Source organism: Lissotriton helveticus, chromosome 12, assembly GCF_964261635.1.
Source record: "Lissotriton helveticus chromosome 12, aLisHel1.1, whole genome shotgun sequence".
In the NCBI taxonomy this organism is placed as follows: domain Eukaryota; kingdom Metazoa; phylum Chordata; class Amphibia; order Caudata; family Salamandridae; genus Lissotriton; species Lissotriton helveticus.
The window spans coordinates 817,431,577-817,447,769 of record NC_136073.1 but is presented as its reverse complement, the minus strand read 5'-3'; the positions used below and the strand labels follow the sequence as shown (position 1 = coordinate 817,447,769).

At 45.2% G+C, this 16,193-nt stretch overlaps 1 protein-coding gene across 2 annotated transcripts in view; it reads right to left on the bottom strand.

Annotated features, from left to right (window-relative positions):
* Positions 1–882: 882 nt before the first annotated feature.
* Positions 883–16,193, bottom strand: part of DCST2 (DC-STAMP domain containing 2) — a 285,622-nt gene continuing 270,311 nt past the window's right edge. For both annotated transcript variants that reach the window (XM_078671064.1, XM_078671063.1), the window contains 3 exons: positions 15,684–15,777; positions 2,726–2,872; positions 883–1,825 (listed from right to left, as the gene is read on the bottom strand). In XM_078671064.1, the coding sequence (XP_078527190.1) occupies positions 1,297–1,825; positions 2,726–2,872; positions 15,684–15,777 (770 nt within the window). In that variant the 3' untranslated portion in view covers positions 883–1,296. The remainder of the gene's footprint in view (positions 1,826–2,725; positions 2,873–15,683; positions 15,778–16,193) is intronic.

The following is a 16,193-nucleotide window of genomic DNA, read 5'->3' as shown; positions in this document are numbered from 1 at the left end:
GGTTGCATCAGGCAGTTCATTACTGACCTCCCTGCGGTTCCTGACTGGGCTAGGAGGAGTATTATTTCTGCTCTGGGGCATGGGCTGCATTTTTGGTAAGAGGTGGAAGGAGTTGAATGCATCTTTAGACCAAAACACTTTGATACCAAATGGGGAAGATGTTTTCTCTGACATGACAGGGATTTTTGCAGTTACAAAGAGATATCTGTGGTTTTATTTAGAGTATGGGGGAATGAAAAAAAAAGTGACAGATTTCCCATCTGCTGCATTTAGATCAGTGCATTCTTACTATCACTTTTTGGTGGATGTCCAATATCTACCAGACCCCAGTCACTTCAAGGCAGGCATTCCCTCTAATAGATTATCCTTAGAAAGCATTATTTAGGTCAAGTTAGGAAAGGTTCCCTTTTATAATCATCATCCTAAATAGTATCCTTTGTTCCAGTTGTGGCCTTCCCTTGAATCATATCTAACATTTATTGGAGATGCTGGCCTCCTAATTTAGGGTTTTAGGACCGGTGGGTCTACCAGCCACTCCGGTAGAAACTTCCTCTTACTGGTTTCGTGGAGGGAATTTCTGAGAGACCAGATGAGCTACAGCTCAGAGACAAGAAAACGATTACGTTTTTGCCAAAGCCAGTTGTAGATCAGCACGAATGTATGTTGCTCAAACCCGGTTAACTGTCCAGACCACAACTGCAACTAAGGTTAGGAGGGTCCTTTCCCACTCCCTAATCACTGTTCAACAATAAATATAGTCTACCATCTGTTGTATAATACTCTGTCAGTAAGAACTGATGGCAAATACATTGCTGTTTGATATGTGTGCATATTTCCCATCTAAATATAGCCCCAAGAAACCAGTGTGATCCGTACAGGAAGTTGGGGTAGGATGAATATTTATTAATAGCATAGCAGTGGTCAACCTGTTGGCTATGTCTACTGCAGAAGCATCATAAAACGTTTCCCACTTTATTAAAAACTCACTGCTGTCTTCAATGTTGGGCATTATTGGGAATAACGTTCAGGTCTGCCTTCTGAGGCTCCATGACGGTGAGAAGACCGACAGCGAGAGGTCATATCTTGCCAAGTGACCCAATCGTAGATGATATGTTTGCTATAATATTACTCTGCTGTTTGTGTGCTTTCTCTCTCGACTGCCATGTTTTCGGTGGCTAGAAGCCTGTGTAATTTGGTGTTTTATAAGAACACAAGTTCCATCCGGTTGGCTGAAACAGAAGGTAGACTTGCTTAATTTTAGGGAGTCCCAATAAGGCTATAGGTAAATTCACTTTGTTATTCGTCCATCAGAATGACAATGTCAACGGGTTGAATATAAAGGAGGTCAGACTCTGAGCTGTCGCTTACAGATGTAGATTCTTCTGGTTCCAAACGGATTTCCTCCTTTTCAGGGCTGTAGTACTTGTGTCTCCGGTCTGCATCTCGTGCCCTCACATACTGGGTGCGGCCCTCCGTTTCCGGGCTGTCAGACTCTGTTTCCAAGCTGGTCTCCTCCATTGGTGAGCCGGCGTCTTTCTCTTTCTTCACGACGTGGTCTTCTGGAAGGCTGGTGCCTTTCCGAATCGTCTTGCTTTCCTTCACTCTCCGTTTAGTTCTTCTAACTGGAATACTTTTATCCTCTACCTGCATGCTGATGCCTTCCTGGTCTTTCATTTTTGGCTCTTTCCAAAAGTATTTCAACTGGCTTGGAGTAACCAGTTCATCAAGCTTCTTCGGTGGTATAACAGTTTGAGGTTCATAGCTGTCGGAAATATCGTCCTCATCACTAGGCTCAGGCCTGTCTTGATATGAAAAATCCAATTCGCTTCAAAGCAAGAAGAAGAGAGATATGTTTATCACAAAGTTGAGCCACAGGTAGAGATAAACTTTACATGTAGGTAAATAGGGAAGACCTGCACAGAAAGGGTGCTAGGGATCAGACAAAGTTGACACAAGTGTAAGGAATGAGAACCCCATGGAAATTGGTGCAAGTTAGAGGAGTTGTTGACTGATCTGCCACAAGTAAATACCTACCTTTATAGGACATGAAGTTGTTGCAAGGTCTCCAGGCTTCTCTATTGTCTGTAGTCAAATTCACATCTCGATCAGGGAACAGATGTAAGAAACTATTGTGCTTTGTCTCCTCTGTGTTTCCCTTCTCAATAGTGGTATTCTGTCACTATTATCAGTGCCCACAAATAAGTGGGGGAGCATTTTGCCAAAAACTTTTTTCCTAAGGGTTCAGTAATTCCCCACCTACCCAGTGACTATGAATGATAGATTTCAGTGCTCTGCTGAAGTGTATGAGTGCACTGAAATGACATAATACCTTCCCTGTGACAGGAAAAAAGTTATGAATGGAAACACTGGTGCAATCCAAACAAGTGGTAATTCTTCTTAGTGCATTCTGGAACCCTGTTTTTAGCTTTAAGCTGTAGTACAGAGATACACCTGCTGTGACAATCAACATTGGCTCTGCCTCATCCTCTACCCAGATTCAAATGTGAGGGGGGTGTTCTTTCTCAGTGCTAGCCTTGGTTTATCACAGACTACAAACAGGGAACAGCTGCTCCCTCTCTGGTGTGGTGGCACTCAACCAGATCTAAAAAAAAGATTGATTTTAACAAAGCTCTACTCAAGAAGCCCCCTCACTGGTTCACAAAGCCTGGGAGGTGACGAGGGACTTTGCTAGATATGAGGAGGTCTTGGTTTACATCACGCTCACCTTTCAGAGCTGTCGCTGCTCATGTCAACTTCGTCGAGTCGCGCCTTCAGGATCTGTTGCATATTTTTCCGCTTGGTCTCCTCCTTCGTTTGCATGGAGTTTGCGGCCTTCGCCCAAGTACTGAGCAATTCATCATCACTAGAGTCACTGCAGAGACAGATTTTGGAGAAGTCAAGGATTCAGCGTTGGAACATTCCCTGATTGTTGTTACTGCTCCTACAGTGGAAATGGGGTGTTGTTGCAGTCTTGGGGTTTGTGGGTGAAATCTCTCTCTCAATTCTAGCTGCGAAAATCTATCTCCCCGTATTAGCACTTTAGCTGTAAGTACTTAGTGCAATACAGAAGCTAGAAACAAAATACTTTCAAGTGGAAGAAAATAGCTGTGTCTGAACTTGCTTGTGTAAGTCTTTCTCTTTTACTTACCTGCAAGGTGTTCAAGTCCGAGCAGAATGATTGCTCACATGAGTCTGATTCCTACTCTACTGGGTGAGACTGACATATCCCGGGGCAGTCCCTGCCTTGCCTTGGTACCCTGGGCACTGGATTTTCTACCCCTGGTCTTTTGTGACAAAAGTCAGTGTCAGGAACAGAAACCTAGTGTGTCAATGTTTTCTGTAGTTTCATTGTTTTCAATTTATCCCAGCTCCTTAGTAGCAAAGAGGAGCCTAGTGATAGGCAAATGGTTGGTCCACAAACCACCCAGTAATGTCATAGAGAGTAAAACTATGCACAAAGTCACAACCGCTACCTTTGGAATTTTGGTGACTCTCCAGATTGTTATGTTGCAATAGCGAGGAGCCAGTGGTACTCTCAGTAAGAGAACTATTTCTGTATGTCTCACCTCATAGCCATCTCTCACATTCAACTCGTGTGTGTGTGTATATATATATATATATATATATATATATATATATTATATTCACTGAAAAAAACAAAGGTTACAGGGACGTTATAGTTGGGCTCAGATTTCACTCACACAAAACCTGTTAAATTCAGCAGTTATAGTTATCTGAGCTAACTATAACTTACGCCTCCGTAATGCTATGCTTATGACCTCACATATTACATCACTCGTGACATGGTCAGTGACATCACCAATAACATCAAGTGAGTGAAAGTGTTTTTAAGAGTTTATGGGTGTTACACGCATATATACTAGCATACTATAAAAATGCAATTATTAGATTAGGTGCACTACTACTGAGTGATACTAGTACTTTTTTTTTTAAATACTTTATTGATTTTCACAAGGTGTACAGAAGGCATATATTCGGTTAAGCGACTGTGTCCTAAATTACATGTGCGTATAAGGCTTTATGCGCCTTTATAGACACCAATAGCCCAACCAGGCGTCCATTAGTAGAAGAGAAAAGGACAGGCTAAAGGGAAAGAAGAAAGAAGAAGAAGTAGTAAAGAGAGGATGGGGGGGGCACAGTTAGTCGGCTAACATATATTATGTAAGTGGCCACGCAGCCCCCACCTTCCCTTATTTATTTTGTGTTAAAAAGAAGCCGGGTGGATGGGATACTAGGAGCTGAAATTGGCCCCTCTCCCTTTAAGTTTTTTAAAAGAAAAAAAAGCTATGCTCCAGTGGATGGGGTCCCCGGTGGCCAAAATTGGCCCAGGGAAGGAGACCCACTTCAGCCCACATCCCAAATAAAAAAAAAACCTACTGGCAAGTCGCCGGAGGCCCCGCTCCCTTTCACCACCACTCTGCAAACGCAATTCCTAGCGAACAACTGGTTGGGTGATGAAGTCCACTTGACTCCAGAGTGTCCTTGGGGGGCCAACAAGCTCTCCTGTTACCCTCAGTAAGTCCCACACAGCAGGATTCCTGAGAATACTTCAGAGGGCATACCCCTTTCTCCACCGCTCTGCAAACATGACTCCTAGCGCATTGCTGGTTGAGGGATAAAGTCTTCTTGGATGCTGAGGCTACTTGAGGGCCCAGAAGCCCTCCTGTTACAGCCAGTAAGTCTGACACCGCAGGATTCGTGCGAGCTGGTCGGAGGGCCCACCCCTTTCTCCACCACTCTACAAACACGACTACTAGTTTAAAAAAACCATAGAAACTCACTTAAAAAAACAAATGTTACAAGGACATTATCCATGTAAGTGGCTGTGTGTCTGTATGTATCCTTGTGTGTATGGGTGTGTAAGTGTGTGTGTAAGTAGCTGTGTGGGTGAGTGAGATGCTGTGAAAGTGTCTGTATTGGTGAATGGGTATGTCATTGGCTATATGAGTGAGTTAGTGGCGGCGTGAGTGGTTCTATGGGGGGGTGATGGTGTGTAGTGACTGTATGGGTGGGTGTCTGAATGGATGTATGAGTGCTATTGTGGAGGAGCCACCCCTGCATATGGACAAAGTTGAAGACGGTGAGGTGGCTTCACTCTTAGGTACTATGTCATCTTTGGAGAAAATTTGGTCCAACACATGGCCTGCTTGATGTGTAGGGCTGACCACATGTTGACTAAGCTCTAACATTGGGATGCACTTAGAAGAGCCAATGCCGCTAGTCTGGACGGATCACTATTTGAGCAAGTTTGGCTGGCCTACAATAGAAAGAAATTGCAACCCAAGACAGGCAATGTTTTATCTGTGTCAAGAGCATTTCATAAAACCCAACCACTGGAATTTATTCGCTCTCTGAAAGTGAGCACCCCCCCTCTTTCTGGCTCAGTGGAAATAGATGCCAACTGGCTTGACAGCTGGGTTCGCAACAAATCAATAAGCTTGCACCAGCCTCCTCTAGCACATCCTGCATAAATAATCCAGCTGGCCCCTAGTTCAGACAGTCTCAGGTATGAGAAGAAACCTTAAACAGAAGTAAGAACAGCTGAGAAAGTACACCACTTTGAAGACCGGATAGAGGAGGCAGGCAATAAATCAAGGGAAATCTTCAGATTTGTTAAAAATGTGTCCCAGGAGGCTTATGCCAACATCTATCAACATACAGCAGAATGGTGGATCAGCTGGAGTTGCCTTTACAAAATAAGATCACAACCATTCAAGATAGCCTTTCATTGGACACTCAGTTTGTGGAGAGTCTGATGGATATAGTATGCTCCAACACTGCTACTACCACTATGGCTACACTTTCAAACTTACAGCCTATTCTTTTGCAGGGATCACTGGTAGCTATACGAGACCTCAAATCAAGATTTCCATCTGATCCCGGTCCTTTGAATCTGCTAGCACTGGGGGTACCCACCATTAAGCCGTTGGTAAAGAGGGTGCTTAATGCTTAGTTGTCTGAAACAACAGTCCCTGTTAAAAAAGAAAACCATTGCTTTTCACCATATTACATCACATTGGAAACAGGCTAAAGATGTTTCCTTTACTGCTTGGTGGAACGCAGTTTGTTTTAATCATCGTCTAGACACTAATTTTGTTTCCCCCATTTCCTTAGCAATCAAACGGGATCTTCTATGGCTCCCCCTTACCAAATATTTATCTAAGATTGCCAGACCTCCTCCCACCTCTCCAATACGTAATGTTGAAGTTCGTAAACCACCATGATTGCATTTTCTTATTTGCTTGTAATGTTTCTTCATTGCATCTACTGCTTTATTATATCATTTATGTGTTTTTATTATTCAAGATGTTCCCTCATTCCCATATGTTCCTGACATTTATTGCTTATCCTATTTTTCTGTATACGATAGCTTTAATCAGTTTTGCCATTTTGTAAGAGAGATTTCTTGTTTTTCATAACTTTTGACTGTTTCTTCATTTTCTGTCTTTGTCTCTTTTTACTTCAATAAACTTCAAACTTAAAAAAAAAAAAAAAGAAAACCTTGGCGGACCCTAGTGAACATTCAAACTATAGACCAATATCCCTACTGCTTCCCCGCCTAAGGTACTGGAACATTTTGTAAACAGCAGCTCTCTCAGTATCTTGAAATGAATTTGATGTTCTGATTATGCTAGACCTGTCAGCAGCCTTCGATACAGTCCCTCACTCCAGGATTTTAGCACACCTCCAATCTATTGGGATAGGTGGAATGGCCCTGAGCTAGCTAGAATCCTTTTTGGAGGATAGAGGACAGGAGGTATGGGTTCCTTCTTTTTTCTCAAGAGCATGTGAGCTGACAGTGGGATTGGCGCAGGGCTCTGCTCTGAGCCGCAAATCATTTAATGTTCACCGCACCCCTTTAGCCCAGCTGGCAGAGGCCTTGGGGCAAATGTGATTACATACGCCGATGACAATCAGCTGCTGTTCACCAGTGAGAGGGAAGAGGGGATTGCGGGAGAGTACATTAAAAATTGCCTCTCTGTGTTTCACTGGATGACTATCCATCAACTAAAATGTAACACAGACAAGACCGAAATACTATTCTTTGGTTCCAATGCCCCAGGTACATGGCAGACCTGGTGGCCTAAAGACGCCATAGGCCCTTGAGGGAATAGTCAAGAACTTGGGTGTTAAGCTTGATAACTCCCTCTCTTTTCAACCACAAATCAAAGCAGTGGTTGGTACATGCTTCGGGCTTCTAAATATATTTAAAAATGTTCTTACATTGCCTCTCTTTCTCTGCAAGACAGGCGTTTGTTCAGGCAACCATAACTTCCAGGCTTGATTATGGAAATGCCCTACATATGGGTCTCCCAGACTATCTTCTCACCAGGCTTCAGTTAGTCCAGAAGCCTGGTGAGCAGTCCACATTCTCCTTAGCCTGACTTCAAGAATATGTGTCCCTGCACCTATGTGCCCTTCATTGGGTCCCGATCATGAAGAGAATTATCTTCAAAACCTTAGTTTTGGTCCCCAAAGCAATACACCATACAGGTGCAGGCGATCTTTGGGCCAGATTCAGTTTTTATGCCCCCTCTAGAAACCTGTGATCAGCCAACAGCCTTCTAGCGAGGATTCCTAAGATTCGACCCATGAGAACTGGCGGACAGACCTTCTCCTATCTTGGACCAACGGCATGGAACAAACTTCCTGTTGAGCTAAGCTCAGTGGACGCTACCTCACTGTTCAAGAAAAGGCTGAAAATCTGGCTTTTCCAATAAGAGTAGATCTGACTGCACTCTGTAGGTGACCGAAAAGCATGTGCATTCTACAAGTCGCATTTCATTCATTCATTCATAGTTTCGTGCTTGTGAAGAAGCTCTCTTCCTTCCTGAAGACGTCGTGTCTCTGAGGATAATCTGAACGCCCGTGACCTTTGTATTGACTGGATACTGTTCTAAAATTATGTGATCTTGAGCCACAAAACTAGATATCCCAAATCTGCAATACTGCAAAAGCCCTAAAGCCTTTGCAGTGTCAGTGTATGTTTCAAGACCTTGCAAAGCTTCTCGTTTACCAAAAACAATGCGTCCATCAAAAGGCATATCTAGGATCTTAGATTAGGCGTCAGTGCAGAAGGCTGTAGACTTTCACCAGCCTTGCCTTCTTAGTACAGTACCTTCTACCGACTGGAAAAAAACCTGTGTTTGAGGAATCCATTACTGCGTCAATAATGAAGGAAGAAGTTAGCTCTCCTTCTTTTAGGTGAGCCCCTTTCATTTCCCTCTTATTCTCAGGAATGCGTTTGAGTAATGAAGTGATGCCATGCCACGTTTGGCGATGATAATGACCTAGAATTGCCAGGCCATGAGCTGTCTTATTTGAGGTTGCCGTTATAGACAAAATTCTTCGGCCCAGATCATCAATGCAAGAGGATGGTGCTTCTCTGAGCGGCTGAAGAAATGGCTGAATTTGGTTTAGTATGACCAGTGAGGCAAGCTGGAGCTGAATCTGGAGCCTTATATTTTTTCTCCAGACGAGGTATCACTGCTGGAACAGTAGCAAGTATCGTCATTGATTTCAAACCCTCTGACCAGACGTAATCAAGAAAGGGTATGGACTTAACAGATTTCCGAGGTCCAAAGTCATAAAGAAAGCATGGCTGATCTAAAGACGTCATTGGTAGGTTGAATTTCTCTGCAGCTCTTTCAATCCTGTGGAATTGGCCAGTCATCATTTCCACTAGGGACAATGAATTCCTGTCCATTATCATCTTTTCTGTCCCTATTTGGTAAAACATCTTCCATGTCCTCTCCATGAATAGATACTCTTGGCGTTGGAGGAGGAGGTAATGGTGATGGCTGCAGAGGAGGTGAAACCAGTAAAGGAGCAGACTGAGGAGGTGACAGAATGGGTACAGCAGGTAGCCCCATGTAAGGATTAGTAGTTGGCTGCTGTGGTAATAACTTGTTGAAAGTATCCATCGTCTGTTGCAACATCGATTAAAACAGAATCAGCACTTGCACTACATCCGGTTCTCTATAATATCATGGTGTATCTGCCTCATACCAATTTAAGTACTCTCAGACGTAAATACTCCTGCTGGTAAATATATTCACAGTAAGACTTCTTGTTGTCCATTTCTTCACTTCCAAAATCTGGGACATATATTACATCTAATTGTGTTGGGTGGGAGGCTGTCAGTGAGGTATAAATAATCACTAGCCTCTTCTCCTTGATCTGACTGCAATATTTGAGCTGAAGGTATAGTCACTTTAGAACGGAGCGGCCGATGATGTGGACCGAAATATGGAGGTTGTAAGCCTTGGTTCATTAATATGGACATTTGAGAAATTGCCGCATCTGAGTCACGGGAGAATGTTGGGTTGAAAGTCACGTTACCCCTGATGAAGGGAATTATCCCGAAATGTATTGGGTAGATTTTAAGTGGCTGCGAGATAATATACCATCAACCCTATAGTGCTGCAGAAAAAACCTGGATTGGCACATTTGAAGTATGATAATGAAAAGTGGATACAACAAGTTAAATAACTTTGGACTAAAATTAAGAGTATCTTTGTAATAAAGGAATGGAATAAAATGGTGAAAATTAGTAAAAACTCTTGATTCATTTACCTATCTGGCAGTGCATCTTGTTTGGGGACCAGACAAGGCCTCATTTTCTTCATAAATAATCACTAGCCTCTTGTTCTTGATCTGACTACAATATTTGAGCTGAAGGTAAATTTATCATCATTAATGACGAAAAAACATCTCCTGTTTTTTGTCAACTGTGTAGCTCTCAAAGGTGATGTCGTCGACATTGATTTTGTTGTCAACGGTATGTTAGTCATCGACTGTCGCCGTCGATTATGTCATAGTTGTCGATAACTGAGTTGATGTTGGTTTCCTTTGAAGATGAGTCTTTTGAAAATGTCTTCTTTACAACAGGTAAATCCTCTCTATAGCACTTAAAGGCATATTTATCTGGTTTGTTATCAGAGGTAGTGGCTGCTAGCACTGTAACAAATTAATCATGCTCAGGAAACTGTACAAGTCTCCTCTTATTTGCTTCCTTCGTGGAAGTGATTGTAGGGGATCTTTTCATGGAATCCTCCCTTGTAGAGGGGGCATCTTTTTTAGAAGAATGAAAATTCTCTTTATCCAGAAGGAATAATGCCAACCTCCTTTCTATATCCTTAACTGTTTTAGTTAAGAAAAACTTACAAATATTGCATTCCGATGGCTATTAATTGGTTCAAGGCAATAAATACACAGAGTATGGGTCATCAGTGTAAATCTTCTTGTGTCCACAAGATGACCAAGGTTTAGAAAGAGATTTCTTATTTACGTCAGCCGTGGTGGCAGTTGGTTGTTTGATCCAATGGTCTCCAAGGTCCAGATAGTATAATAATCTACCCTAAATACAATTAAAAAAATTAAATACACCCACAGTGCCAAAGAATAGGGCTGGTTCGAATCCAGGGTAGACCGATATAGTAACAATTTCAGGTTCACTGAATGGTTAAGGCAGAGCTCTGAGGGAACTCCCTCACACACGACGTGCAGTAAAAATCTCAGCTATGGTGGCCACTAGAGGAAGGAGGAGAGCTTAAACTTCCACCTTACTGGTTGAAGTTTTGGTTCTTTCACATGAAGTGGATGTGTTGCTAAACATGCTATGTTGTTGCGGCCTGTGGCCATTTTACACTATATACTGAATGCTGTATATTTTACACTGTATACTGCTATTTTGATGTACCAGGGATTCCCAGCCTAACAACGGGGAATGATTCAAGTAGGTGAATATGTAAACGATCCAATGTTGGAGTAATCTGCATAGGCAAGTGGCCCCCCTCCCAAGCCTTATTACACCCTGGGGACTGCCTCCTCCAAGCCTTTTTTTTATGATAGGGAAGGGGGGCACCTGGTTCCCCCTCCCATACTCTTATTAGGCCCTGGGAACTCCTTCCCTAAGGGATTTTTTTTTTTAAGTGGGTGGGTGGCCTGGCTGCCCTCACCGAGGTCTATTAGGACGTGGGGACCCCAGCCCCCAGGGCCATTTTTACTTTAAATTAAAGGGGCGGGTTGCTGCGTGGCACCCTCCCATAGCTTTGTTAGGCCCTAGGAACTCCATCACTAAAATTAAAGGGGATGGGGGCTGCGTGGCCCTCCTCCCCGAGCCTTGTTAGGGTCTCAGAAACCCCATCTGCTAGGGCCACTTCAAAAATTAAAGGGGAGGGGACAGTGAGGCCCCCTCCCTGAGCCTTGTAAGGCCCTCTGGGCTCCATTCCCCAAGGCCATGATTATAATTAAAAAGGAGGGGGCAATGTGCCCCCCCCCCTCCCTGAGCCTTGTTAGGCCCTGGGGACCCCATCCCCGATGGCAGTTTATTTTAATAAAAGGGGAGACCGGCTGTGTTGGCCTCCTCCTCGAGCCTAGTTAGTAACCCTGGCATAGTGCGCGTAGCAGGGCTACGGGGAGTGCCACGGAGTTGGCAACAAATACCGTGGGACTCCGTGTAGCTCCGCTACGCCGCCTACCTCCACCCCCCTATTAATATATAAAGTAAAACTAACTTAAAGCAATTAAAAAACACTTACCTTTCAACTGCAGCATCCCCGGGCTGCCCTCCTCTTCTTCATCATTAGAAATACTGCTTAAGAAACCTGCGCACGCCAGCGCATTTCTTAAGAGAAATGCAGATGCACGGGTGTGCACAGGTTTCTTAAGCAGTATTTCTAATGGCGAAGAAGAGGACCCCTGGGGCGCCGCCGTTAAAAGGTAAGCTTTTTTTATTGCTTGAAGTTAGTTTTAAGTTATATATTAATAAGGGGGTGGAGGTGTGCGGCAGGCCAACTCCGCTCCGGAGTGTGCGGAGCTTTGCCTACTCCGCATTCTCTGCGGAACGCGGAGTAGGCAAACCTCCGCACACTCCGTGGGTGGAGCGGAGTTCTTCGCCCACGGTTACTTGTTAGGCCCTGGAGGACCCCATCTGCCAGGGCCACTCATTTAAATAAGGGGGAGGGCCACCTTCCCTTAGCTATTATCGACACCAGATACCCCATTCCCGAGGCCCACATTTCTAAAAAGTGGGTGCCCACCCAGATCCCCCACCATACATTTGTTAGGGGTCGCAGGGGGGAGCTCCAAGACCCCGTGGTGCCAGCCGACTGCACACATGCAGCGGGAAACGGCCACTACAACGCGGCCGTTTCAACGAAAACCTTAACCACGCATGCATTGCAACGCATGCGTGGTTACAACGAAAGCCTTTACCACGCATACGTTTACTACGAGGTACGTAGTAAAGGCATGTGTGGTAAAGGGTACAATTAAAAAAAGGGGGTTTGGGGGGGCTTCCCCCCCCAAAAAAAACACTAACCTTTAGTCGAGTTGTGCAGGCAATCGGCGTATTTGAGGAAGGAAACGGCCGTTTTTTATTTACTACGTATGACGTCACCACGGAAAAATACGTGGAGAAGGATATGCGTGAAAATAGCATTCCGTTGTAACGCATGCGTGGTAAAGGCATGCGTTACAACGGAGTTCGTTGTAAGAACATACAACCACATGCAGCGGGAGTTGGTGATGGTCCCACCCGGAGGGAGCAGCTACTAATGCTACTCCCTCCAGACGTAAGCAATATTTTGATCTGTTTCCTGCCCACATCAGTTCGGGCTGAGAAACAAATCAAAACTGTCTGCTCCGAGCTGGTGGGAGCATTTTCAAAGCTCCTGCCCGCAGGGAGCAGACTGTGTATTTGCTCCTGCTTGGCAGAAGAAAAGTGCTTCCGCCAAGCAAGAGCAAACAGGTTTGCTGGGCCGGTGCGGGCAGGGAAACTGCAATGTCCCAGGGGTGGGCTCCCAGGGACGTAGCTTGTGAGCCGACCTGGGGGATGGGGTTTCCGGCATTTTGCGAAAGTATAATGGAGATCCATCAAATGGCGACAAAGTTAATAGCAACACAAAAACGCTTTTCCTATGGAAAAGCAATCCCTACTGTAACTACCTAGTGGCAACTGCTATTAGGTTTTACATATACATATAAAAAGATATATATATCTCCTATTGCCGTCAGCAGTAGGTAGTTATAGTTCCCATTGACAGATTTGCCAAGCAAAGACCGAGAAAAAGCGTGGGGTCCTAAAACGCGTTTTTCCCCTTGCAATTTTCCGTAGGGATTTTAGGCATGACCAGAGCCCGAACTGCTGGACAGAATTACACCAAATTTTGCAGAAATCTAGATCTTTGTCCAGAAAGATCTTTTTGTAATTTGGTGTATATCATTCAGTAGTTTTGGAGTAAGTAATGAAAAAAGATTTGTAGATATCTAGGGATGCGGAAGGTCCGCGGCTTCAACATATCTCATGGTGAGATCTGATTGGCTGCCATAACATCAACAAGGACTTGATGGCAGCCAACTTGTGACTCGGCCTATTTCCAAGAATTAAAAAAAATAAAAAGACAAGGGGGCAGTGTGGGAATATCCTGACCCTGAAAGCCAGTTGGTGGGGTCCCACAGGGACCCCGCTGGGGGCCAAAAACGTTTTTTATTTGTTTTACTGTGAATTCACAGAGGATCCGCATAAAAAAAAAATGTGAATAAAAAAAAAAGTTCGAAATACCAGTATTTTACTAGGCCCCCGGGTGGGCCAGGTCCTGGGTGTAATTCATTTTTAGTTAGATGGGCAGGGGGGCGCATGTGGCCCACCACTTCCTGGTCCTCTATTGGCCCTGTGGACCCTACCCCCTGGTGCTCAGCAGACTACAAGAAGGGAAGGGCAGCACCATGGCCCGGCCTTTCAAATAATTGGGAGAGGGCACATAGACCCAGTCCCAGCTCGATTTCGGATCTGGGGACCCCATTCCCCGGGGTACACTGATTTAAAAGGGGGCATGGCGATCCCCTCCCTGGGCCACTTTCAAGAACCAATCCCCCGAGGTCTGGCTGTAATACTAATGGAGGGGAGTGGGCACGTAGCCCCCAGACCTAGGCCGATTTTAGCCCCGGGGACCATATTCTCCGGGGCCAGGCTTCACATTCAGGAGGGAAGGAGGCCACGCGCCCCCCCTCCCGAAGCCATTAATGGCCTTGGACACCCTAGGGCCTTCTCCAGCTATGTCCTAGGATGTGGGCAGGGAAACCTGTGTTTGCTCTCGCATGGTGGGTGCAATGTAAAGCTTCCTCCAAGCGAGAGCAAACATGAATTCTGCTCCCAGCTGGCGGAAGCTTTAAAATGTTCCAGCCAGCTGGGAGAAGACTTCAGATCTGTTTCCCTGCCTGCAGCAATGAAGGCAGGGAAACCGATCTGAATATTGCCCCCGCCCGTAGGGAGCAGCATTTTTAGCTGATCCTTGCGTGTGGGAGCAATGTTGGATACCGTGGGATGCGGGTAGCCTGCTGGGGCCACGGGGGCCTTGGGGCTCACCCATCAGCCTTCAACGTGGAGATGATGGATGTCCTGTGTGGGCACCGACCTTTAGTTGGCTGGGCCCCGTGGGAACGGGTCCTCGGGCGGTAATAGGGCCAGAGAAGGGGGGGTTGTGTGCTCCCTCCCTTTTTAATCAATGGCCAGGCCCAAAGGGGTGGGGTTCCCAGAGAAGAAACAGGCCTGGGGAGGGTGGAAAAGAAGGCGCCCTCCCCACTAATTGTGTAGGTCCCGGCTCCCGGGAGATGGGGTGCGCCAGAAATCGGCCTGGGGTGGGGAGGCAGCATGCCCCACACCCTAATTAAAATATACCCAGGCCCCGGAAGATTGGGGTCCCTGGGCTTGAAATTGGCTAATTGCCCCCTCCTGCATAAATTAAGCACTAGGCCCTGGGGGATGGGGAGTGGAGCAGCGCAGCCCCCCTCCCCCATTAATAATTGTATAGGCCCTGGGGGATGGAGTCCCTGGGCCAAGAAATCGCATGGATTGGGGAGGGGGGGGCGCTGCGTGCCTCCCCACCCCCCATTAAAATATGGCCATGTCTCAGGAGGTCCATGGGGCCACCAAAATCAGCCAGGGAGAGGGGCTGTGTGCACCTCTCCCCCAGAAATTAAGTGGTGGGCCCTGGGGGGGATGGGGTCCCCGGGCCAAATACGGCCTGGGAAGGGGGGGTCATGTACCCCCTTCACTTAAAAAATGTGGTGGGGGGCTGCATGTCTCCCTACCGGGTTGGCTGCCAGGTCATGTGTCTAACCCCCTGCAGCACATGCCAATTTGCTAATAACTTTGGCGCCAAGTGACAAATCTGCATTAGATGTAGCAGAGTTTCGCCCATGCTTAAATGTATCCGTTTCAGATTCCATGCAGGTTTATAAAGGAAGATCAAAGTTATAAAGAGTAATCTTATAGTAGCATTTCCCATTTTAAGACTCATTACATTTATTCATTCTTGCTACACTAAATCGAGCTGAATGGATTTGCATCAAACTTGGGATGAAGGTAGCCCTTTACTTGTGTGTTGGGGTAAATCTGTTCATTACTTTTATTGCATATTTGTTCCCTCACATTACTTCTCTGAAGACTTTGGTTCTTTAATTCCTAAAAAATGTAAGGGTGTGGCATAGTGTGTAAACTTGCTTCTGTTCAATTGTCCTTTAACAGGAACAGCCTTCTATAAAAACTCTTCATCTCATTATAGAGCAGACCACCTTTGCACCTTACACACAGATGAACTCACCCCTTGATCAAGAATGGACTAACCCAGCACCACTGCTATCTTAACGTCACTTACATCTCCATGTCCGCCATGTTGTCATAGGTCAATGGGCCGAGACAGAGGCTGCAAACGTTGCCCAGTTGCCGGAAGCAGTCCTTGCAGTAGAACCCTGCAGAAGAGACAAGTTGGCAAAGCTCTTGAAAAGCTCCAAGATTATCAGGGCAACTTTCTGACTTGGCACAGCTGGCCAAACACTTCAAAGCACAGGGCAACTACTGAGTAACCATCATACATGCCAGCAATGAGTACTCTAATAGCATTTCAAAGACAATACACCAGGCAGTGTAGTACACTAACACTAGGCCTAGCCAGTTGGAACATGGACAATATTACATTTTTAAAATTACGTTTCATACAGTTGCTGAAAAAAGCGTAACGAATACTTTATTAGTTAATGTGAATAGTTCAATGATTATATCAATTACATTACATAATTCGATACATTTATTCGGCAAGTTAAGAACAGCCATAAAAGTACATAAAATATAGATGATAAAAACAATTCCATATAACAGAGTAGGCTAA